The 25,145-nt window shown below is 40.4% G+C and overlaps 1 protein-coding gene across 1 annotated transcript; it reads left to right on the top strand.

Moving 5' to 3' along the window:
* Positions 1-308: 308 nt before the first annotated feature.
* Positions 309-2,818, top strand: LOC107765013 (light-induced protein, chloroplastic-like). The gene is made up of 3 exons (XM_016583584.2): positions 309-887; positions 2,062-2,257; positions 2,353-2,818. The coding sequence occupies exons 1-3, from the start codon at positions 433-435 to the stop codon at positions 2,665-2,667; spliced, it is 966 nt and encodes a 321-aa protein (XP_016439070.2). The 5' UTR covers positions 309-432; the 3' UTR covers positions 2,668-2,818.
* The last annotated feature ends 22,327 nt before the right edge of the window (positions 2,819-25,145 follow it).

The raw sequence follows: 25,145 nt of genomic DNA, 5'->3' as shown, positions 1-25,145 counted from the left end.
GGACTGAGATATGATCTAGCTACAGCTTTGTAATTCTCTCTTTGGTGATAAATAAAATAATTTAGTTACAAATTTTTTTGGGAGAATTATCTAAGTATATACAATTTGAGATTGGCACCTAATGTCTTTCAAAACCTATATGGATGTTCTTTTTTTGTACTGTACTTCTGTCTGAACTAATACTAAAAACTTGTCATATTAACAGAGCTTAAAATTTACACAATACTTATTTACGAAATAAATATCAGAGTGAAAAAACACAAATATATCTCAATTAATTTTACACCGGCCCAGATACGTTTCTTCACAACAGCATAACCAAAGGCCCGAGACTCATATACAAAGCATCATACAGTAGCTAAAGTAACACTCTTTCCATCGACCTTCCCCTGTTTTCATCACTCATTTGTTCTCTCAATTTTCCTCAAAATAATGGCTTCCATCTCTTCTCTAAATCAAATTCCTTGCAAAACTCTGCAAATTACATCCCAATATTCAAAACCCACCTCAAAAATCTCAACTTTTCCCATCACCTCCACAAATTTCCCATCAATTTCAGTCAAAGAATTCACAAACCCAAAACCAAAATTCACAGCACAAGCCAAGAACTACGACAAGGACGACGAGTGGGGTCCAGAAGTGGAGCAAATAAAGCCAAGTGGAGGAGGAGTAGCGGTAGCAGAGGAAGAACCACCAAAGGAGCCGAGCGAAATCGAATTGCTGAAGAAACAGTTGGTTGATTCATTTTATGGAACCAATAGGGGTTTGAGTGCTAGCAGTGAAACTCGTGCTGAGATCGTGGAACTCATCACTAAGCTTGAATCCATGAACCCAACTCCTGCTCCTACCGAGGCGTTGCCTCTTCTCAATGGCAAATGGATTCTTGCGTAAGTTCCTGTTTTCACCTGCACCATGAAAAATATACTTTTTTTTTTTTCATTTGTTTATGTGGTCCATATTGCTATGTGTGAAATGAACAAAAATAATTTCTCAAACTACAATATTGTCAGAAAGAAATGAATTAATATTCCGAATTTATACCAAAAATTAATTTCTTTTTTCTTTGTTAAGCTGGAATCTGTAATTCTTTTGGGAAAACGGAGAGTAACTTTTTTATCAACTTTTGTTGATTTTATGAAAAATTCTCGCTTAATTGAAGGGGTAGTTTAAGGCTGATGAATCTTTTGGATGAATTACTTTAGTAGTAAGAATTGACTCACATGACTAACTGTTTCACTAGCTTGCAATTTTTTTTAGTTATTACATGTTGTGTATGTTGATTATTGTGCTCTAAGCAATCGGATTCTTTTGTTAAATAAAAACTATCATAGTTCATTTATTCAGCAATCGAATTTGAGTTAACATTCCTGCCTATCTGGAACACAAAGGAAAGATAATAAAAGGTTTTGGTACCTTGAAAACTAGAAGTATCCGGAGCCTCAGAGAAACAGTGAAGTTGTCTCCGCGTGACCTACAGGTCATGGGTTCGAGCCATGGAATTAGTCATTGATGCCTGCATCAGGATAGTCTGCCTACATACACCCCCTCGGGGTGCGGCCCTTCACCGGTCCCTGCTGAACGCGGGATGCTTTGTGCACCAGAAAACTAGAAGTATCCCTAATACATATCAAGATTTTAGTGATATCCCTTCACTGCCGTGTTCGACAAACGTTACTTAGAAGTTTTTGATTTATGGGTGCTAAATACCACGGCTAAATATACCTATTAAAGATATTACTGCAACCATATATGTTGCCATGACCATACATCAAATCAAACATACATCCACCCCTAATTTTAGAGTGTTTTTGAGATGCAGCAAAATTGAAGTAGATTATAATAGTTTGATGTGAAGAGACTAATTTTCTTTGAGAATCACTTTCTAAGGGTGGATCTTTTCACCACCATCACTGTTGGCTTGTTGATTTGTAGCTAATCATTATCTTTTGATGAACATTCTTTAGTGCACTAAGAATGTTAAATGTTCTTTCTTCATTGTAAATGTAATATACTCGCGCTTGTTGGCATGAACACTTGGAATTGTATACTGGAAAACTGCAGGTACACATCTTTTTCTGGTCTGTTCCCCTTGTTGTCAAGGGGCACACTGCCTCTGGTTCACGTCGAGGAGATTTCCCAGACCATCGATTCTGGGACTTTTGCTGTTCAGAACTGTGTCGTCTTTGCTGGACCTTTAGCTACAACTTCCATTACTACCAACGCCAAATTCGAAGTCAAAAGTCCTAAGCGTGTCCAGGTCATTATCTTCTTCCACATTTTTCTAGTCTAGTCATCATCCCTCATACTTGATCATCATTTTGGTCTCATGTTATATTGTGTTTCGTGGTTCAGATTAAATTTGATGAAGGCATAATTAGAACACCCCAGTTGACGGATTCTATTGAGCTGCCTGAGAACGTCGAATTCTTGGGACAAAAAATTGATCTAAGCCCTTTCAAAGGCTTGATTAATTCAGTCCAAGACACAGCTTCTTCAGTAGCCAAGTCTATTTCCAGTCAACCACCAATTAAGTTTCCTATTTCCAACAGCAATGCACAATCTTGGTTGCTGACAACATACCTGGATGATGAGCTTAGGATTTCCAGAGGAGATGGAGGCAGTGTATTTGTGTTGATCAAGGACGGCAGTCCCCTCTTGAAGCCTTAAAAAGACATTTTCTTGAAGTTGTGTATGATGCTAGCTAGTATAGAAGAGCAAAATATAGAAAGGAAAAAATAAAAGATGATGTAAACTAAAAATATGTATTTACATTGAAAGATAAATCTATAGATCTGCTTGACCTCATGATTTGTAACTATTGAGGTTTCGTGGTGTATCAAATATTGGAAATATATGGCTTGAAAGAATTAGCATATGAACTACGCTGGAATTCAATCAACTTTGGAAGCCTTTTTATGGCTATTTACTTTGAGTGAACCATTAAAATAGTTGATTGAATTCCAAAGTTGGTTTGGGGCCTTAAAAGGATTATATAGCCTGTTTGGCCAAGCTTTTTTTTTGGCCACAAGTACTTATTTGGGTCAAAAGTATATTTTTTTTTTCCTAAAATTGAGGTGTTTGGCCAAGCTTTTGGAAGGAAAAAAGTGTTTTTTAGGAGAAGCAGAAGCAATTTTTAAGAAGCAGAAAAAAGTAGTTTCTCTTCAAGAACACTTTTTTGAGATGCACTTTTGAGAAAAATACACTTAGAAGCAGTTTCTAAAAGCTTGGCAAAATACTAATTACTGCTCAAAATTGTTTTTTAAATTAATTAGCCAAACATAAGCTGTTTCTTACCAAAAACACTTTTATGAAAGATACTTTTGAGAAAAGTACTTTTTAAAATAAGCGGATTTTAGAAGTTTTGCAAAATATGCTATTAGTATAGTGGTAAGAGTGTACTTGTAAGAATGTAACACGTTATGTAAGAGTTAAGACATAGGAGTTTAAATTCTGTCACAAACAAAATGTTGATATTTTAATAGAAAGAATAGAATGTTGGAAGATTATATTAGCATTTTTTTTTGTAACTCTTATATTAGCATGTTGTTGTTGTTGTTGTTATATTAGCATGTTGGAAGACTTGAAGTTGAAGCGAGTAGAATTTGTTCGGGAGAGATGTTTCCAATCTTTTCAATGCATGGTTAATTTTTTTTTTATTAAGTATTGACCTTAGAAGAACCTTATAAGTGGAGTTGAAAAACATATATTATTATGCTTGAAAAAGTTAATATCGTTTGTGAGAACCACATCATAGTATTTAAATTTTAAAAATTGATCAAGCAAAAACGAATCGCTTCGGGATGTCCCATGGGAAATTAATAAAAAAATAGCTTAATTAACAAAAATATGAATTTTTATCAAGTAAGTTCAATGTATATCTATATATATATTAAAGTAAGAAAGTTACCGTATATAATTGACATTATGGTTAAGCCAAGTGGCAAGCTAATAAATATCAATAGTATATGGTAACTTTATTCTATATTTTACTACTTAGTTATATTTGACTACTCAGTTAAATACAAATATAATATAATATAATATAATATATACGGAATTTGAATTAAAAGATAATTTTGAATTTATAAATAAAGTTTTAAAATTCGAATTTAAATTAAAAATAAAATTTATCTTTTTTTATCTTGTTATCATACTTAATTTGGTTAACGATCATGTGAAATCATGTTAGGAACTTTTGTTATTTTTTATAATTATTTAAATACTACTTCGTCTCTAGCAAAAAAAAAACTACTCCATATAACTATAAAACTCTTTTTAAAATTCTATAAGTATAGTTCTTTGAAACACTGTAGCTAGATTTGAATAAAACGTAATTCTTTTAAAATAAATGTAATATATAGGGTACACGTCTATGTTTATCTAAATAATAAAAAAGAGTTTACAAAATCAAATAAAAATTTACTTACATATATAATAAAGTAAATATACATGCTGGAGAAAGAAACATCACAAAATCAATCAATAATTAAAAAGAAAAAATGTTGTTTCTTTTTTCTTATTGAAGAATATTTATTTGAAGAGTCAATTTGCACAAATGGAAGAAAATTTAGCATTATTCTTATACTTCCTACTAAACGACCCCTCAATTTCTTTGTGATGGTTAATAAACAATAACAAAAGCCATAATTTCATTTCAGATAAAAAAAAAAGTCAATCCACTCGATAAAAATCATACTCCTAGTTATGACTTTGTTATATAAAGCTATGGCAATCCTTTACTAGTCTATGGTTTTAAGTCCTAGTCAAAATAGTTATTTTAAGGCCTATAGGTAGTAAAAATTGCACGGGACGCCCTATTTGATCGCCCCCATTTAACATATACCCATTTTTTAAAAAATAATTTTAATTTGTACCCACTTTTTAAACAAATTCAGCCTCATTTCTCCTCCTTTGTTTTCTTCTTCTTCTTCTTCTTCTTCTTCTTCTTCTTCTTCTTCTTCTTCTTCTTCTTCTTCTTCTTCTTCTTCTTCTTCTTCTTCTTCTTCTTCTTATTATTATTATTATTATTATTATTAGTATTAGTATTAGTATTATTATGACACTTCAGTTCATGAGATGATTGTCATAAGTATGTTTATCATATTATTTAAAAATAAATTATAAATAATTACGTAAGTTAGTAGACAATAATTTGTGAATATCTCCACGTAATTATGTCCTTTTCACGTTTATTGTTTTCAAAATTTATGATTTAGATACTGTTGACAATCTTATTATTTTATAGTAGCAATACACTATGAAATAATAAGGTGATTATTTATCTAGTATGTTAGAAAGCTTTTTCAAAAACATCAGCACTATAGCTTTATGACAAAACTAATGAATCCAGGACAAAAAAACTTCAGCTTATATAATGCTGAAGATATTACAAATGAACTAAATAACTTCAACATCTTCTACTAAAGTTTTTGAAAAAGCTTATCCAGGACAAAAAAACTCCAGCTTATTTAGTGCTAAAATTTTTACAAATAAACTAAATAACTTCAGCATTTTCTGCTGAAGTTTTTGAAAAGCTTTATTACAATACTAATGAATACAGGACAAAAAAAACTTCATCTATTTTAGTGCTGAAGTTTTTACAAATGAACTAAATAACTTCAGCGTATTGCCTTTGCTACTTCAGGCCCGTCTACTAGAATGCTGAAGTTTTGCGTGATTGTCTTTGCTACTTCAGCCCCGTATGCTGAAGTTACGCGAAAAAGTGGGTACGCTTGTAATTTTTTTTTGCAAAGCGAACACAAGTTAAGCGTGACCCAAAAAGCGGGTATAGATGCAAATCCCCCATTGGATAATATAGCTGGAATTGGTGTTGTTATCGTTGACCAACTGGAGAAAGTTTTAACTTTTCTGGCCCGGCACCTAGTGTTTCTTTAGTGAACCCTAAAATATATGAGATACTGGAAATGAAGGCATAAAAATAAACAGAAAAAGGGGAAAGAGAAAACCAAATCAAGTTGTCTATGCTCAATGGTAATTAGCCTAAATAGAGAATGAAGTGTTATAAGTTGTACACCGTTAAGTGCAGGCCTCAAATTTCACTAAGGATATTTTTTCATAAAAATTGCACGGGGCGCCCTATTTGGTCGCCCCCATTTAATCTATACCCATTTTTTTTTAAAAAAGTTTTAACTTTTACTCACTTTTTAAACAACTACAACCCCTTTCTCATCCTCCTTCTCCTCCTCCTCCTTCTTCTTCTTCTTCTTCTTCTTCTTCTTCTTCTTCTTCTTCTTCTTCTTCTTCTTCTTCTTCTTCTTCTTTCTTCTACTGTTGTTGGTGCTGCTATGAAACTTCAGTTCATGGGATGATTGTCATAAGTATGTTTATCAGATTATTTAAAAATAAATTATAAATATTTATGTAAGTTAGTAGATAATAATTTGTGAATATTTCCACGTAATTCTGTTCTTTTCACGTTTATTGTTTCCAAAATTTATGATTTAGATATTGTTGGCAATCTGATTATTTTATAGTAGTAATACACTATGAAAGAATAAGGCGATTATTTATCTAGTATGTTAGAAAGCTTTTTCAAAAACTTCAGCTTATACAGTGCTGAAGTTTTTACAAATGAACTAAATAACTTCAGCATCTTTTGCTGAAGTTTTTGAAAAAGCTTTATGACAAAACTAATGAATCCAGGACAAAAAAACTTCAGCTTATATAGTGCTAAAGTTTTTACAAATGAACTAAATAACTTCAGCATCTTCTGCTGAAGTTTTTGAAAAAACTTATCCAGGACAAAAAAAACTTCAGCTTATTTAGTGCTAAGTTCTTACAAATGAACTAAATAACTTCAGCATCTTCTCCTGAAGTTTTTGAAAAAGCTTTATGACAAAACTAATGAATCCAGGACAAAAAAAACTTCAACTATTTTAGTGCTGAAGTTTTTATAAATGATATAAATCATTTAATCATCTTATCCAGGACAAAAAAACTTCAGCGTATTGCCTTAGCTACTTCAAGCTCGTCTACTAGAATACTGAAGTTTTGTGTGATTGTTTTTGCTACTTCAGCCCCGTATGCTGAAGTTACATGAAAAAGTGGGTACACTTGCAATTTCTTTTACAAAGCGGGCATAAGTTAAAATGTGACCCAAAAAATAGGTATAGATACCAATCCCCTCTTCTTTTAACTCATTCTCCATATTCGTGGGATAATTCCTTCCCTATAATTTGTTTTGTAAAATATTAGGAACAAATAAGAATTCGGTATATTATGTCACTTCGATATTCTTCTTATGTTGCTTGATCTTGGAAATTGAAGTTATTTTAAACAAATTGGAGAGAAAATGAAAGGAAGTTATTTCAATGTAAGGATAGATAGGCTGTGGCTTTTGAACAAATGGTCCTTTTTAAGTGCCACTACTTCAATTTGGCTTAGTAGGTTAACGGGGAATAAATATAAAAAGAAGAAGAATTAACCCAAATAGTCGCCCACCCAATCACCTAAATTAAAAATAGCCGATGGAGGTATAATATATACATAATTTTTATAATATACGTGTATAATTATGTATAATCAGTATATAATTTATGTATATGGCTAGAAAAAGTAAACAATAAATATCAGTGGCTATTAGTGGAAAGATCCCCACAAAAGGCCATAAAGCAACTTATCCAAATAGGTCGGGCAATTCCAAAGGAGAAAATCTCACTTTATACCTATTAAGCTGTCACGATCCAAAACCGACCCGGTCGTGATAGCACATATCGTGAAACTAGGCCAGCCGACACATTTCCAAAATAGTTCGACATTTCATTTAAAGCTTAAATAATACCATTTCTAACTGAAATTTCCATAAAAGATGTAAATCCAAAACCAAAATAAAAGTGGAAAATAAAATGCCCGATCTCGGGTGTCACTAGTCATGAGCAATACTACATCTGTTTCGAAACATAACTAGACCAAAATAGTCTGAAAATATCCAAAATATACTAGAAGGTAGATAAAAAAAGGAGAAAGGTGGGACTGCAAACGTCAGGCAGCTACCTCACTATCTCCGATGAAATCCGCTTCTGGAACAGTCAACAACCACTACCGTGGCCTGACACACCTGGATCTGCACATAACGTGCAGGGGGTAACATGAGTACACCAACTCAATAAGTAACAAGTCCAAACTATGGACTGATAGGTAGTGACGAACTAAACCTCAATAGGTATCACAATTAGTCTATACAGTAAAGATCACTAAGAGTCTGGTCTGGCTGGGAGGGCATAAAAACAGGCCTAACTGCCACCTGATCGGCCTTCCCCTCTAGGGCGACCCCTAGTTGACTGACCTCCAACTCGAGCTGATTGGGCAAGTGGGGAAGTAATTGGTGCTGAAGACGAAGGCTGACTCCTCTGCTGGGATGAACCTCCCGTAAGATGGGGATTGAATCTCTTGATATGACCCAAATCTCTGCACTCAAAGCAACCACTCTCAGCAAATGGTGGTGGGGACTGAAGGGAGCCCTGAGCATTGGGATACCTACTAGAAGAACCAGGCATAACTGAACCCTAAGCTGATGGTGCATGAGTCAAACTCTAAGCTGGGAGGGCATTGAGAGATGAGTGACCCTGATGTAAACTGTGAGAACCATGGCTAGATGATCTACCACGGTGACGCGAACAAGCTGACTGAGCATGTCTGAATGGACGACCTCTGCCGTGCTGAAACTGACATCCAGAAGGAACCCCACCAAAACTACAAGATCCCCGAGGCCTCTTGGCCTCCCTCTCAACTCGCTCCTAGCGGCAAACTGACTCTATCTCTCTGGCAATGTCAACCACCTCCTAAAAAAAAGTGCCAGATACCCTCTCTCTGGTCAGAAAAATCTGTAGTTGATAAGTGAGGCCATCAACGAACCTTTTATTCCTCTCCCTATCCGTGGGAACTAGCCAGATAGTATGACGAGCCAACTCAGAGAACCTCATCTCATATTGCATCATGGTCATATCCTCCTAACGCAACTGCTCGAACTGCCTGCGCAGCTCCTATTTGCGGGAATGCGGTACATACTTCTCCAGGAAGAGAATGGAGAACTAATGCCAGGTAAGAGGCACTGCACCAACAAGCCTACGCCTCTCATAAGCCTCTCACCAAGTGAAGACAGCTCCAGAAAACTAAAAAGTAGTAAATGAGACCCCACTGGTCTCCAGAATACCCGTTGTACATAGAATCCTCTGACACTTGTCCAAGAAACCTTGGGCATCCTCGCCCTCTGCACCACTGAAAGTCGGAGGCTGAAGTCTACCAAACCTCTCCAATCGATGTTGCTCGTCATCAGGCTTAACTGGTACAACAAAATCTAGAGCAGGTGCAACCGGCTGGGCTGGTGGTGCCCCTGGTGTCTGCAGTCCCTGAACAACCTGCTCGGGTGTATGAGCGGCAGGAGTCTGAGTGCCTCCCCCTGCCTCAGAAATAGCTTCCGTAGTAGAAACTGCGACCGCCTGAGCAAGACTAGTGCACATGGTCAAGATCTGAGCCAAGGCCTGTTGAAGTCACGGAATAACAATAGGCACAATCGGTGTCTAAGCTGGTCCTGCTGGAGCATCCCCCACTGGAACCTGATCATGAACTGGGGCGGCTGGTGGATCTGCAGGTGCTGCCCTAGCTGCTGTGTGGGCTACACCCCTGCCCCTACCACGGCCTCGACCGCGACCTCTAGTAGCCCCAACTGGTGGTACTGGTGGTCGTCCGTCCAACCAGTAGCACTTGTCCTCACCATATGTGAGAGAATAAAATAACAGAAGTTTAGTTACTAGAATCAATAAATTCACACGACAAGAATTCAAGAATGTGAAGTTTTTCCTAAAGGTTCTACAGCCTCCCGAAGATAAGTACAGACGTCTCCGTACCGATCCGCGAGACTCTACCAAACCTGCTCATGACCTGTGAGACCTATGTAACCTAGGCTCTGATATCAACTTGTCACAATCCAAAACCGACCCGGTCGTGATGGCGTCTATCGTGAAACTAGACCAACCGACACATTTTCAAAATAGTTCAACATTTCATTTAAAACTTAAATAATACCATTTCCAACTGAAATTCCCATAAAAGATGTAAAGTGAAAACCAAAATAAAAGCGAAAAATAAAACGCATGACCTCGGGTGTCACTAGTCATGAGCAATATTACATCTGCTTCGAAACATAACTAGACCAAAATAGTCTGAAAATATCCAAAATATACTAGAGGGTAGATAAAAAAGAAGAAAGGAGGGACTGCGAACGTCAGACAACTACCTCACTATCTCCGATGAAATATGCATCTGGAACAGTCAACAGCTGCTACCGTAGCCTAAGATACCTGGATCTGCACACAAGGTGCAAGGGGTAACGTGAGTACACCAACTCAGTAAGTAACAAGTCCAAACTATGGAATGACAGGTAGTGACGAACTAAACTTCAACAGGTATCACAATTAGTCTGTACAGTAAAGATCAGTAAGAGTCAGCAATTAGTCTGTACACCAACTCAGTCAGCAAGAAAGAGTTACTAAGTGGTGCCATGAATGATCCAGGCCGCAATTCTCACGGTGCACGTACACACGTCCATCACTTGGCATTTGTGTGACCTCAATATCAATCATAGAACACATAGTTTAGGGTTTCGAACCTTCAGAACCAAGTTTGGAAGCGTTACTTACCTCAAACCAAGCCAAAACTCTAACCCGCGATGCACTTGCCTCTCGATTCGGCCTCCAAATGCTCTGAATCTAACCAAAATTAGTATATTACCATCAATATACGCTAAAGGAATGAAACCCATACAAATATTATCAAAAAATAAGTGAAGAATACTTACCCCAATCACTTCTCTGAAAATCCCCTCTAAAATCGCCTTCTCCCGAGTTCTCTATTGAATTTTGAAATTATGATCTCAAACCCTCATTTTTTTGAACTTAAACATTCTGCCTAGATGTCTTCCGCTTCGCGAATGCGGTAGTGCCCTCGTGTTCGCGAAGCACAAGCTGCCTCGGACTAAAAGTCCCTTCTTCGCAAAAGCGATGACCCACTCACGAACGTGAAGACCATTTTTGTGACGACCTGGCCAGTCGTCTCATGAGTTACCATTCTGTTTCCCCCATTTTATCTTCTTTATGCTTTGTTATCCGTGTTTTTGTGGTATCGGGTTGGTCGGATCGAGTCCGGAATGAGTTTAGTAAAGTTTGAGACACTTAGACTCCTTTAAGAAGGCTTAAGTTGGAAAAGTCAACCGGATGTTGACTTATGTGTTAGAAGGCTCGAAAGTGAGTTCTGATGGTTCGGTTAGCTTTAGGAGGTGATTTGTGACTTAGGAGCGCGATCGGAATGAGTTTTGAAGTTGTAAAGAAGATTTAGGCTTAAATTGGCGAAGTTGATATTTTGGCGGTTCCGGTTGATAAGCGAGATTTTTATATAGGGGTCGGAATGGAATTCCGAGAGTGTCACTAGCTTTGTTGTGTCATTTGGGATGTGTGTCCAAAGTTTTAGGTCATTTGGGCGAGATTTGATAGACTTTTTTATCGAAAGCATAATTTAAGAGTTTTTGGAGTTATTAGACTTGAAATCCTATGAATTGGGTTGAAGTTCCGGGTAGGTTTCGGGATGTTTTAGGCCGAAAATCATAGCTGTAGCAGGTCCAGAAGGTTGCAGGTCTCGGAACCCACCAATGCGGTCCGCACAAAAAGGAGTGAGGCCGCGGTATGTGCCGTGCAGACCGCACAAAAAGGAATGCGGTCGCTATAGGTGTTGTGCGGCCGCGGTGGAGAGCATTTCACTGGTCCTACTTCGGAAGCTCGTATCGTTTGATCTACAAGGAATTTTGAGATGATTCAAAAATTAAACTTGTAGACCTTCGTATCTAGTTTCCAGAAAGGTAAAGGTATCGCAATTTGGACATCTCTTGCGAAAGTTATGGCCAAAATACTAAAACCTGGCACTGCAGAGGAAGCCTGTGCGGCCGTAGTCGTTTTTGTGCGGACCACACTGGTTTTGTGCGGTCCGCGGAGGTGGAAATCTGTGGGGTGCTCTATAAATACGAGGTTTTGGGTTTTATTTGATATTTTGACCTACAGAGCTCGGATTTTGGCTATTTTTCGAAGGTTTTTCAAGAAATTCATCGGGGTAAGTGATTCTAACTCAGATTTGGCTAGAGTACATGAATCTATCATTGAATTCATCATTTAATTCGTGATTTGGGATGGAATTTGGGAAGAAAATTGTAAAATCTTTCAAAAATGTAAAATGATGATTTGAAGGACCAAATGGTGTCGGAATTGGATAATTTTCATATGGTTAGACTCGTGAGAGTATAAGGATTCTAGTTTTGTGAATTTAGTCAAATTCCGAGATGTGGGCCCGTGGCTCAGGTTTTGGTAATTTCGGAATTCGCGCCCTTTATTGATTGTTTTTGCTTGGGCTTTGTTTCCTTAGCATATTGTGACGTATTCGTTCTGATTTTGGATAGATTCGACGCGCATGGAGGCCGATTCGAGGGGAAAAGGCATCGCAAATCAGAGATTTAGCTGGTTTGAGGTAAGTAAGGATTGTAAATGATGCTCTAAGGGTTTGAAACCCCGGATTGCACATCTTAGTGCTATATTGAGGTGAGGCACATGCTTGATGACGAGCGTGGGGTCGTGTACTATTGGGGATTGTGACTTGGTCCGTTCCGATTGATGATTTTACCGCGTATTTGACTGAAACTTATTTTTTATCATCATGATTTGGGTTGATTGCCATATTTGGGCTTCGTGCCAACTATTTGAACCCTTCGGGGATTTTTATTACTATTTCCTCACTGTTTTGACTTATTAATTGAACTCAGTCATGCTATTTTTCACTATTTTACTATCAACCACTTTTACTCCGTTCTGAGACTTAAATAATATTTTAAATGTTATTTTGGGCTGAGAAATGTTGTTTTACTAATGGCCGAAGGGCTTGTGAGTATTTTTGACTGAGTAAGGCCGAGAGCCTAGTTGAGAGGAAACACTGATACTGATTTGAGGCCGAGAGACTGAGATATGTACGCCATAATGTGGCTCGTTGTTATTGTTTATGAGGCTGAGGGCTTGAGATATAAACGCCACGAGGTGGCTTGACTGTTATGAGGCCGAGGGCCTAGATTTAATGCCACAAGATGGCTTGATATTGCGCTTGGACCGTAAGGGGCCCCTCCCGGAGTCTGTACACCCTCAGTGAGCGTGGGTACCCATTGTGATGTGAGATTGTGCCCGAGGGGCTGGCACTATTCTGAGATTTTAGCCCGAGGGGCTGATATTGTTTTATTTGAGCCCGAGGGGCTAGTATTGTTCCATGTGATTGCCCGAGGGGCTGGTACTATTCTGAGATGTTGCCCAAGGAGCGGTTTTATTGATATTGTGCCCAAGGGGCGAACTTCTATTTGTTTACTTACTTGTCAATTACTTGTTTTACTTATTAAAAACGGATTTACTCGATTCTTCACTTTCTACTGGTTTTAAGTGGTTTTACTGCTTCGGTATAGAATGCCTTGTGTTTTACGTGTTTTCTTACTTTCAGTCATTATTTATATTTATTACTCACTGAGTTAGAGTACTCACTTTACTCCCTACACCGTGTGTACAGATTCAGGCGCAGCAGGTCCCGCTCCTGAGTGCTGATCCTTCCAGTCCAGACGGTGTTTCAGAGACTACGAGGTAGTTGTTCGCGTCCGCAGCTGCCATGTCTCTCTTATCTTATTATTTCTAAGTTTTTCAAATAGTTGTACCAGATATTGTATTTAGTAGATTCGTATCAGGATCCTTAGTTACTTATGATTTGTGACACCCCAATTAGGGCTGTGTCGGGTTGGAAATTCCGCTTTGTTATCTCTATTTCCGCTAATTGTGCTATTATATCATGTTTGAACTGTTCTTATGCTATTTAACTGCTTAAAAGGACGAAATATTTTAGACTGGCTGGCCTTGTCTTCATGAGAGACGCCATCACGATAGGGGTCGGGGTTAGGGTCGTGACAAGTTGGTATCAGAGCCTAGGTTATATATGTCTAACGAGTCATGAGCAGGTTTAGTAGAGTCTCGCGGATCGGTACGGAGACGTCTGTATTTATCCTCGAGAGGCTGCGGAACCTTTAGAAAAAACTTCATATTCTTGAAATTCTTGTCGTGCGAACTTGTTGGTTCGAGTACTAATATTCTTTCATTCCATTCTCTCACAGATGGTGAGGATGCGAGCAATTGGACGAGGTGGGCTACCACCAGTGCCACCAGTTGAGTTCACCAGAGGCCGTGGACGCGGCAGAGGTAGAGTGGCGAGGGCAACACCTATTGATCCCCCAGCTGCCCCAGCTTAGAATTAGGCTCCAGCAGCACTGGTTCAGGCACCAGCTGTGCCCATCATGATCCCGGGTCTACAAGAGGCCTTGGCACAGATTTTATCAGTTTGTAGTGGCCTGGCTCAGGTAGTTTCAGCCACCACAGCAGCAGCTACTTCACAGGCCGGGGGATGTAATCAGACCCCCGCTGCTCGCACACCTGAGCAGGTAGTGTAGGGACTTCAGACGCCAGGGGCACCTCCAGCCCAGCCGGTTACACCAGCTCAGGAGTTTGTTGTGCCAGCTATGCCGGATAATAAGCAGCATTATCTTGAGAGGTTTGGCAGACTCCAGCCTCTGACGTTCAGCGGAGCAGAGGGCGAGGATTCTTAGGGTTTCTTGGATAAGTGCCAGCGGATGCTCCGTACAGTAGGGATTCTTGAGTCTAGTGGTGTGGCATTTACTACCTTTCAGTTTTCTAGGGCTGCCTTCACTTGGTGGAAGGCGTATGAGAGGCGTAGGCCTGTGGGAGCAGCACCCCTCACTTGGCAGGAGTTCTCTGTTCTCTTCCTGGAGAAGTATGTGTTGCAGTCCCGTAGAGAAGAGCTGTGCAGGCAGTTTGAGTGGTTGCAACAGGGGGATATGACTGTGTCACAGTATGAGTCGAGGTTTCCTGAGTTGGCTCGTCATGCCGTCTGGATGGTTCCAACAAATCGTGAGAGGATCAGGAGATTTGTTGATGGCCTTACTTATCATCTCCGTATTCTTATGACTAGAGAGAGAGAATGATGGGTGCTATATTCGAGGAGGTGGTTGATATCACCCGTAAGATTGAGACGGTTTGCCGTCAGGAGCGAGAAGAGAGGGAGGCTAAGAGGCCTCGAGGATCGGGCAGTTATAGTGGTGCTCCTTCGAGGGGCCAATTTCAGCATAGTGGAGGCTGTTCTTTTAGGCCTGCTCAGTCAGCCCTCCCGGGACATCATGGGGCATCTTCAGGTCATGGTTATCGTGGATCTTAGTAGGGCCAGTCATCACTCAGCACCCTCCCAACTTAGAGTTCATCTCGTGACCCATCAACTTAGGGCTCTTTTATGCCGGTGCGAGGGGTTTCTTTCAGTCCCCTTCTCCAGCACCTGGGAGTTTTTATGAGTATGGCGAGATGGGCCACATGTGGAGGCAGTGTCTCCATCGGGTTGCTAGTTCGTCTCAGCAGAGGGGTCAGCCCTCGACTTCTGGTCCAGTTACTTTACCACCTGCCCAGCCAGCTAGGGGTGGAGGTCAGGCAGCTAGGGGTCGCCCAGAGGGGGAGGTCGATCAGGCGGTGGCCAGACTCGTTTCTATGCACTCCCAGGCAGACCCGATGCTATTGCTTCAGATATTGTTATCACAGGTATTGTTTTAGTTTGCCACAGAGATGCCTCTATATTATTTGATCTTGGTTCCACCTTTTCTTATGTATCATCATATTTTTCTCGTTATTTGGGTATGCCCCATGAGTTTCTTGCTTTACCTGTTCATGTATCTACCCCGGTGGGTGATACTGTCATTGTAGACCGTGTGTATTAGTTATGTGTGGTGACTATTGGGGGGTCTGGAGACCCGAGTGGATCTATTACTATTGACCATGGTGGATTTTGATGTCATTTTGGGCATGGATTGGTTATCTTCGTGTCGTGTTATTCTGGACTGTCATGCTAAGACAGTCACATTGGCTATGCCTGGTATACCACGGATCGAGTGGCGTGGTGTGACTGATTATGCTCCTAGTAGAGTGATCTCTTTCTTGAAGGCCCAGCGTATGGTTGGGAAGGGTTGCCTTTCATATCTAGCGTTTGTGAGGGATGTCGGAGCTGAGACTCCCAGCATTGGTTCTGTCCTAGTTGTGAGGGATTTTCCCGATGTGTTTCCTGCAGACCTGCCGGTCATGCCACCGGATAGGGATATTGATTTTGGTATTGACCTGGTGCCGGGCACTCGACCCATTTCTATTTTTCTGTATTGTATGGCATCAGCGGAGTTGAAGGAATTGAAGGAGCAACTTCAGGAGCTCCTAGATAAGAGGTTCATTCGGTCTAGTGTGTCACCTTGGGGTGAGCCGGTTCTGTTTGTGAAGAAGAAGGATGGCACAATGAGAATGTGCATTGATTATAGGCAATTGAACAAGGTAACAATTACGAACAAGTATCTTTTACCTCGCATTGATGATTTATTTGACCAGTTTCAAGGAGCGAGGGTGTTCTCCAAGATTGATCTCCGTTCAGGTTATCACCAGTTGAAGATCAGGGACTCGGATATTCTTAAGACGTCTTTCAAGACCCGATATGGTCACTATGAGTTCTTGGTGATGTCTTTCGGGCTAACCAATGCCCTTGCAACGTTCATGCATTTGATGAACAGTGTGTTCCAGCCTTATCTTGATTTGTTCGTTATAGTCTTCATTGATGCTATTCTGGTGTATTCGCGTAGTTAGAAGGAGCACGCGGAGCATTTGAGAGTTGTATTGCAGAGATTGAGGGAGGAGAAGCTTTATGCAAAATTTTCCAAGTGTGAGTTTAAGCTCAGTTCAGTGGCTTTCTTGGGGCACGTGGTGTCCAACGAGTGTATTCAGGTTGATCCGAAGAAGATAGAGGCAGTTCAGAGTTGGCCCAGACCGTCCCCAGCCATAGAGATTCGTAGTTTTCTTGGTTTGGTAGGCTATTATAGCTGGTTCGTTTAGGTATTCTCATCTATCGCATCGCCCTTGACCAAGTTGACTCAGAAGGGTACTACATTTGTATGGTCAGACGAGTATGAGGAGAGCTTTCAGAAGCTCAAGACATCTTTGACCCCAACTCCAGTGTTGGTTTTCCCATTAGCTTCAGGTTCATATACCGTGTATTGTGATGCTTCGAGAGTTGGGATTGGTTGTGTGTTGATGCAGGAGGGTGGAGTTATAGCTTATGCTTCTCGTCAGTTGAAGCCCCATGAGAAGAACTACCCCGTTCATGATTTGGAGTTGGCTGCCATAGTTCACGTATTGAAGATTTTGAGGCATTACCTATATGGCATATCTTGTGAGGTGTTCACTGATCATCGTAGTCTTCAGCAATTGTTCAAGCAAAAGGATCTTAATTTGAGACAGCGGAGATAGTTGTAGTTGCTTAAGGATTATGATATCACTATATTGTACCATCAGGGAAAGGCCAATGTGGTGGCCGATGCTTTGAGTCGAAAGGCAGTGAGTATGGGGAGTTTGGCATGTATTCTAGTTGGGGAGAAACCTCTTGCAGTTGATGTTCAGTCCTTGGCCAATCGGTTTGTGAGATTAGACATTTCGGAGCCCAGTCGGGTATTGGCATGTGTGGTTTCTCGGTCTTCATTATATGATCGCATCAGAGAGCGCCAGTATGATGATCCGCATTTGCTTGTACTTAAGGACAAAGTTCATCATGATGATGCTAGAGATGTGACCATCGGTGATGATGGGGTGTTGAGGATGCAGGGCTGGATTTGCATGCCCAATGTGGATGGGCTTCGGGAATTGATTCTGGAGGAGGCCCATAGCTCGCGGTATTCCATTCATCCGGGTGCCGCGAAGATGTATCAGGATTTGAAGCAGCACTATTGGTGGAGAAGAATGAAGAAAAATATTGTATTATTTTTAGCTCGGTGTCTCAATTGTCAGCAGGTGAAATATGAGCATCAGAGACCGGGTGGCTTGCTACAACAGATGGATATTCCTGAGTGGAAGTGGGAGAGAATCACTGTGGACTTTGTTGTTGGACTTCCACAGACTTTAAGGAAGTTCGATGCTATTTGGGTGATTGTGGATCGGCTGACCATGTCCGCGCACTTCATTCGTGTATGTAATACCTATTCTTCAGGAGATTGTTTGGGATTTATATCCGGGAGATTGTTCGTTTGCATGGCATTCCGGTTTCCATCATTTTAGATAGAGGTACTCAGTTTACTTTGCAATTTTGGAGAGCCGTGCAGAGAGAGTTGGGTACTCAAGTTGAGTTGAGCACAACTTTTCATCCTCAGACGGACAGGCAGTCCGAGCGTACTATTCAGATATTGGAGGACATGTTGCGTGCTTGTGTTATTGATTTCGGAGGGTCCTGGGATGAATTCCTACCACTTGCAGAGTTTGCTTATAACAACAGCTACCAGTCGAGTATTCAGATGGCTCCATATGAGGCTTTGTATGGGAGGCGGTGCAAATCTCCAATTGGTTGGTTCGAGCCCGGTGAGGTCAAGCTATTGGGGACTAATTTGGTACATGATGCTTTGGAGAATGTGAAGGTGATTCACGAGAGGCTTCGTACTACGTAGTCGAGGCAAAAGAGTTATGCTGATAGGAAGGTTCAATATGTGTCCTACATGGTCGGCGAGAAGGTTCTGTTGAAGGTTTTACCCATGAAGGGTGTTATGAGATTTGGGAAGAAAGGGAAATTGAGTCCCTGGTTCATTGGGCCTTTTGAGGTGCTTCGGAGGATTGGGGAGGTGGTTTATGAGCTTGCTTTACCACCCAGCTTGTCGAGTGTGCATCCGGTATTTCATGTTTCTACGCTCCGGAAGTGTCGGGGATCCGTCTCATGTTTTAGACTTCACCACGGTTTAGTTAGATGATGATCTGACCTATGATGTAGAGCCAGTAGCTATTTTGGGTCGTTAGGTTCGGAAATTGAGGTCAAAGGATATATCTTCAGTGAAAGTGCAATGGAGAGGTCGGCCCATGGAGGAGGCTACTTGGGAGATCGAGCAGGAGATGCGGAGCAGATATCCTCACCTATTCGAGGCTTCAGGTATGTTTCTTGACTCGTTCGAGGACGAATGTTTTTTTAAGTTGGAGAGGATGTGATGACCCGGCCAGTTGTCTCATGAGTTACCGCTCTGTTTCCCCCATTTTAGCTTCTTTATGCTTCGTTATCCGTGTTTTTGTGGTATCTGGTTAGTCGGATCGAGTCCGGAATGCGTTTGGTGAAGTTTGAGACAATAAGTCTCCTTCAAGAAGGCTTAAGTTGGAAAAGTCAACTGGAGGTTGACTTATGTGTTAGAAGGCTCGGAAGTGAGTTCTGATGGTTCAGTTAGCTTCGGGAGGTGATTTGTGACTTAGGAGTGCGATCAGAATGGGTTTTTGAGTTGTAGAGAAGCTTTAGGCTTAAATTAGCGAAGTTGATATTTTGGCGGTTCCGGTTGATAGGCGAGATTTCTATATAGGGTTCGGAATGGAATTCCGAGAGTGTCAGTAGCTTTGTTGTGTCATTTGGGATGTGTGTGCAAAATTTTAGGTCATTCGGACGAGATTTGATAGACTTTTTGATCGAAAGCATAATTTAAGAGTTTTTGGAGTTCTTAGGCTTGAATCCTATGTTAAATCAGTGATTGATGTTGTTGTGAGCGTTCCGAAGTTTTGAACAAGTTTGAATGATGTCATGGGATGTGTTGGTACAATTGGGTTGAAGTTCCGGGTAGGTTTCGGGATGTTTTAGGCCGAAAATCATAGTTGTAGCAGGTCCAGAAGGGTTGCAGGCCTCGGAACCCACCCATGCGGTCCGCACAAAAAGGAGTGTGGCCGCGGTATGTGCCGTGCGGACCGGACAAAAAGGAGTGCGGTCATGGTAGGTGTTGTGCGGACCACACAAAATGTTGTGCGGCCGCGGTGGAGAGCATTTCACTGGTCCTACTTCGGAAGCTCATATCGTTTGATCTACAAGGAATTTTGAGATGATTCAATAATAAAAGTTGTAGACCTTCGCGTCTAGTTTCCAGAAAAATAAAGATATCATAATTTGGACATCTGTAGCAATAGTTATGGCCAAAATACTAAATTCTGTCACTGTAGAGGAAGGATGTGCGGTCGCAGTCGTTTTTGTGCGGACCGCACTGGCTTTGTGCGGTCCGCGGAGATGGAAATCTGTGGGGTACTCTATAAATACGAGGTTTTGGATTTTATTTGATATTTTGACCTACAGAGCTTGGATTTTGGCTATTTTTTGAAGGTTTTTCAAGAAATTCATCGGGGTAAGTGATTCTAACTCAGATTTGGCTAGAGTATATGAATCTATCATTTAATTCGTGATTTGGGATGGAATTTGGGAAGAAAATTGTGAAATCTTTCAAAAATATAAAATGATGATTTGAAGGACCAAATGGTATCGGAATTGGATAATTTTCATATGGTTAGACTCGTGAGAGTATAAAGATTCTAGTTTTGTGAATTTTGTCAAATTCCGAGATGTGGGCCCGGGGCTCGGGTTTTGGTAATTTCGTAAATCTTGTCCTTTGCTGATTGTTTTTGCTTGGGCTTTGTTCCCTTAGCATATTGTGATGTATTCGTTCTGATTTTGGATAGATTCGACGCGCGTGGAGGCCGATTCGAGGGGAAAAGGCGTCGCGAGTTAGAGATTTAGCTGGTTTGAGGTGAGTAATGATTGTAAATGATACTCTAACGGTTTGAAACCCCGGATTACACATCGTAGTGCTATATTGAGGTGAGGCACACGCTTGATGACGAGCGTGGGGTTGTGTACTATTGGGGATTGTGACTTGGTCCGTCCCGATTGATGATTTTACCGCGTATTTGACTGAAACTTATTTGTTATCATCATGATTTGGGTTGATTGCCATATTTGGGTTTCGTGCCAACTATTTGAACCCTTCAGGGATTTTTATTACTATTTCCTCACTGTTTTGACTTATTAATTGAACTCAGTCATGTTATTTTTCACTATTTTACTATCAGCCACTTTTACTCAGTTTTGAGACTTAAATAATATTTTAAATGATGTTTTGGGCTGAGAAATGTTGTTTTACTAATGGCTATAGGGCATTTGAGTATTTTTGACTGAGTAAGGCCGAGGGCCTAGTTGCGAGGAAACACTGATACTGATTTGAGGCCGAGGGACTGAGATATGTACGCCATAATGTGGCTCGTTGTTATTGTTTATGAGGCCGAGGGCCTGAGATATATACGCCACGAGGTGGCTTGACTGTTATGAGGCCGAGGGCCTAGATTTGATGCCACGAGATGACTTGATATTGTGCTTGGACCGTAAGGGGCCCCTCCCGGAGTCTGTAAACCCCCAGTGAGCGCGGGTACCCATTGTGATGTGAGATTGAGCCCGAGGGACTGGAACTGTTCTGAGATATGAGCCCGAGGGGCTGGTATTGTTCTATTTGTGCCTGAGGGGCTGGTATTGTTCCATGTGATTTCCCGAGGGGCTGGTACTGTTCTGAGATGTTGCCCGAGGGGCAGTTTTGTTGATATTGTGCCCGAGGGGCGAACTTCTATTTGTTTACTTACCTGTCAATTACTTGTTTTACTTGTTAAAAAGGGATTTTACTCGATTCTTCACTGTCTACTAGTTTTAAATGATTTTACTGCTTCGGTATAGAATGCCTTGTATTTTACGTGTTTTCTTACTTTCAGTCATTATTTATATTTATTACTCACTGAGTTAGAGTACTTACTTTAGTCCCTGCACCATGTGTGCAGATTTAGGCGTAGCAGGTCCTGCTCCTGAGTGTTGATCCTTCCAGTCCAGGCGGTGTTTCGGAGTCTACGAGGTAGTTGTTGGCGTCCGCAGCCCCCATGTCTCCCTTATCTTATTATTTCTAAGTTCTTCAAACAGTTGTACCAGATATTGTATTTAGTAGACTCGTATCAGGATCCTTAGTTACTCATGACTTGTGACACCCCAGTTAGGGTTGTGTCGAGTTGGAAATTCTGCTTTGTTATCTCTATTTCCACTAATTGTGCTATTATATCATGTTTGAACTATTCTTATGCTATTTAACTGCTTAAAAGGACGAAATATGTTAGACTGGCTAGCCTTGTCTTCATGAGAGGCGCCATCATAACCGGGGTCGGGGTTAGGGTCGTGACAACTCTACTTGACCCTACATGAACCCGGAACACACCTCGCGAACGCGTAGGCTTAATTGCTTGAAACTTCAAATGATTGTTGACTCTACGCGAACGAGATGCCCTTGTCGCGAACGCGTAGCCTTAAACTCATGAACCTTCGCGAACGCGGGAACTACATCGTGAATGCGAAGAACACCCAACTTCCCCTCTCAACATCCTTTCGCGAACGCGAGGGCCTTCTCGCAAATGCGATGAAAGAATTCTCTCCAACAAAATACCAGAAAATCTGCCAACTTCCAAAACCAAGAATTGGTCCGTTAACCACCCGAAACTCGCCTGAAGCCCTCGGGACCTTAACCAAATATGCCATCACATACCATAACATTAGTCAAACTTAGTCGAGCCTTCGAATCACTCAAAACAATACCAAAACACCAAATCATCCTCGGATTCAAGCCTAAGAACTTAGAAACTTTTAAATTCCACAAACAACGTTGAAACCTATCAAATCACCTCTAAATGACCTGAACCTTTGCACACACATCACAAATGACACTACGGACCTACTCCAATTTTCGGAATTCCATTCTGACCCCGATATCAAGATTTTCACTGCCGACCGAAAACTCCAAATTTCCAATTTCGCCAATTCACGCCAATTTCTACCACGGACCTCCAATTTACATTCCGAACATGCTCCTAAGTCCAAAATAACCTAACGGAGCTATTTGAACCATCAAAATTCACATTCGAGACCTTCTACACATAAGTCAATATCCGGTTGACTTTTCCAGCTTAAGCTCCTAAATTAGAGACTAAGTGTCTCATTCCACTCCAAGACCACTCCGAACCCGAACCAACCAATACGATACGATGAAATATAGCTGAGAAACATTTAAAGAAGCAGAAATGGGAGAAACGGGGCTGTAACTCATGAAACGACCGGTCGGGTCGTTACTAAGCCCAAACTATTTACCTTTTAATACCCATGCCCAAACTATTTAATGTTATTACCCATGTGACCCAGACTATTTACCCGGCCCACCTATTTCACATGGCCCTAGCTACCCACTGTCTTTAATGCCTGCTCTTTGTCCTTTAACACTAGACTAGAGAACCCAACCCACCTATTTCACCTGGCCCAAGATACCCACCGTCTTTAATGCCTTATCTTCGTCCTTTAACACTAGACTAGAGAAAAGTTTCCAAATCCCATAGCCAAAGCATGAGAACCCATATTTCACCCAGATTCGAGTTTTTAATTTTTTCTTCAGATTTCGTTCTATCTCTTCGTCTAGTAGTAATTTTTGTGTAATTTTTGCTTCTGAAAGTACATTTTAGTGAAAGTGGATTTTCAAAATCATAGAATTTTTGTGTTTTTCTTTGTACTTTTGTGAATCAATGTCTATGGGTTGTTGTTTTTACTATGGGTCGGAAGCATTGTGCGCGTAGATGGTGGCTCCGTGGACAAAATCATTCTTCAACCCAAGTAGCTGCTGGATCCGTTGCTTGAGCCAAGTCCAGTCCTAGTTTTTCATAAATTTCTGATTCTCAGTCTATGTTTAGTCGTATTCCTAGCAGTAGTCATGTTGAAAACACAATTGAAAATGTAGAATTAGAGGGTGGAAAAGGCAATAATATTAATGCTTCGTCAGTCGATGGAACTCCCTACAAGTCATTACCCTACACAAATTCCGAACCAGTTATAGCAGGTGTTGCTGTGAATGATAAGTGAAAAGGTAATGTTGTTGAGGATTCTGAGTTAGGGGAAAGCCGACTTGAATTCGTGCCTAAAATAGAGACTCAACCAGTAGATATTGATTGTAACGATGATTCTCAGTTAAAGAAGAAAAAAATTGGTGTCGCACACAAGAGGATAATTTTCTTAAAATTAGGATCTGTGCTTTTGAATGTATAGTACATTGTTATTTTTTGATTTTCTAGTATGCTTTTGTATTATATTATAGTTATAGTTAAGTTAATTCTATTTCTTAATTAATTTATATGATCATGTTTTGCATTGTTGAGATTCCCTTGTGCCTATAAACATAGTGTATGTATGTTATTTGATATTTTTTATAGTTATAGACAGTTGTTGAAATAACTCCGTACAATTATATACCCTGTTAGTATAGCTATATACTATCATATGCTTTTGGATCCTTTTTTAGCTGTCTTCGCTATTTTTTTTCCTTTAATATTATTAGTATCATACAATATCTTGAAAATACTTTATAGCTGCATACCTTTATTCTTTTTCTCTTTGTTCATATCTGTTATGTACTAGTAGTATAGTCATTTATAGCTGCCGAAAATTAGCTAGTAGAATTATATACCCTGTGTCACGACCCAAACCCCGCTCCGGTCATGATGGCGCCTCTCGTGAAGACAAGGCCAGCCAACAAACCCATATCACCTTTTCAAAAATAGTTAAACATTAATAAACAGTTTAAATATGATTTAATGATATAATTAACGGAAGCACAACCTGACACAACCTAACCGGGGTGTCACAAGTCACGAGCATCTACTAGGGTATAAATACAACTGAAAGCCTGGAGTGTACAAATACAAACTAATGAAATGAGGAGAGAGAAAAGCAGTGTTGCGAACGCCGGCAGCTACCTTGCTAAACCTTGATGACTCTGCCTCCGATCAGCCAAAACATACCTGAATCTGCACACAAGGTGCAGGGAGTAATGTGAGTACTCCGACTCAGTGAGTAATAATAATAAATAAAGACTGAAGGCAAGAAATCACGCAAAAACACAAGGTATTCAATACAGAAGCAGTAAAATCACTTTAAATAGTAAAGCAGTGAGAAATCAAGTGAAAATCCTTTTTTTCAACAAGTAAAGCAAGTAATTTACAAGTGAGTAACAAAAATGATAGAAATGTAAACGGCCCCTCGGGCAAAACATGTACAACAAACTGCCCCTCGGGCATAATATCAACAGAACCAGCCCCTCGGGCTCAATATCAGAGCAGTGCTAGCCCCTCGGG

This window comes from Nicotiana tabacum, chromosome 3, assembly GCF_000715075.1.
Source record: "Nicotiana tabacum cultivar K326 chromosome 3, ASM71507v2, whole genome shotgun sequence".
Lineage (NCBI taxonomy): Eukaryota > Viridiplantae > Streptophyta > Magnoliopsida > Solanales > Solanaceae > Nicotiana > Nicotiana tabacum.
This window is presented reverse-complemented; position numbering and strand designations above follow the sequence as displayed.

Coding starts and splice junctions, on each gene's coding strand:
- LOC107765013 (XM_016583584.2), top strand. CDS start 433: ATGGCTTCCATCTCTTCTCTAAATCAAATTCCTTGCAAAACTCTGCAA. Junction 888..2,061: donor AATGGCAAATGGATTCTTGC/GTAAGTTCCTGT, acceptor GGAAAACTGCAG/GTACACATCTTTTTCTGGTC. Junction 2,258..2,352: donor AAAGTCCTAAGCGTGTCCAG/GTCATTATCTTC, acceptor TTCGTGGTTCAG/ATTAAATTTGATGAAGGCAT.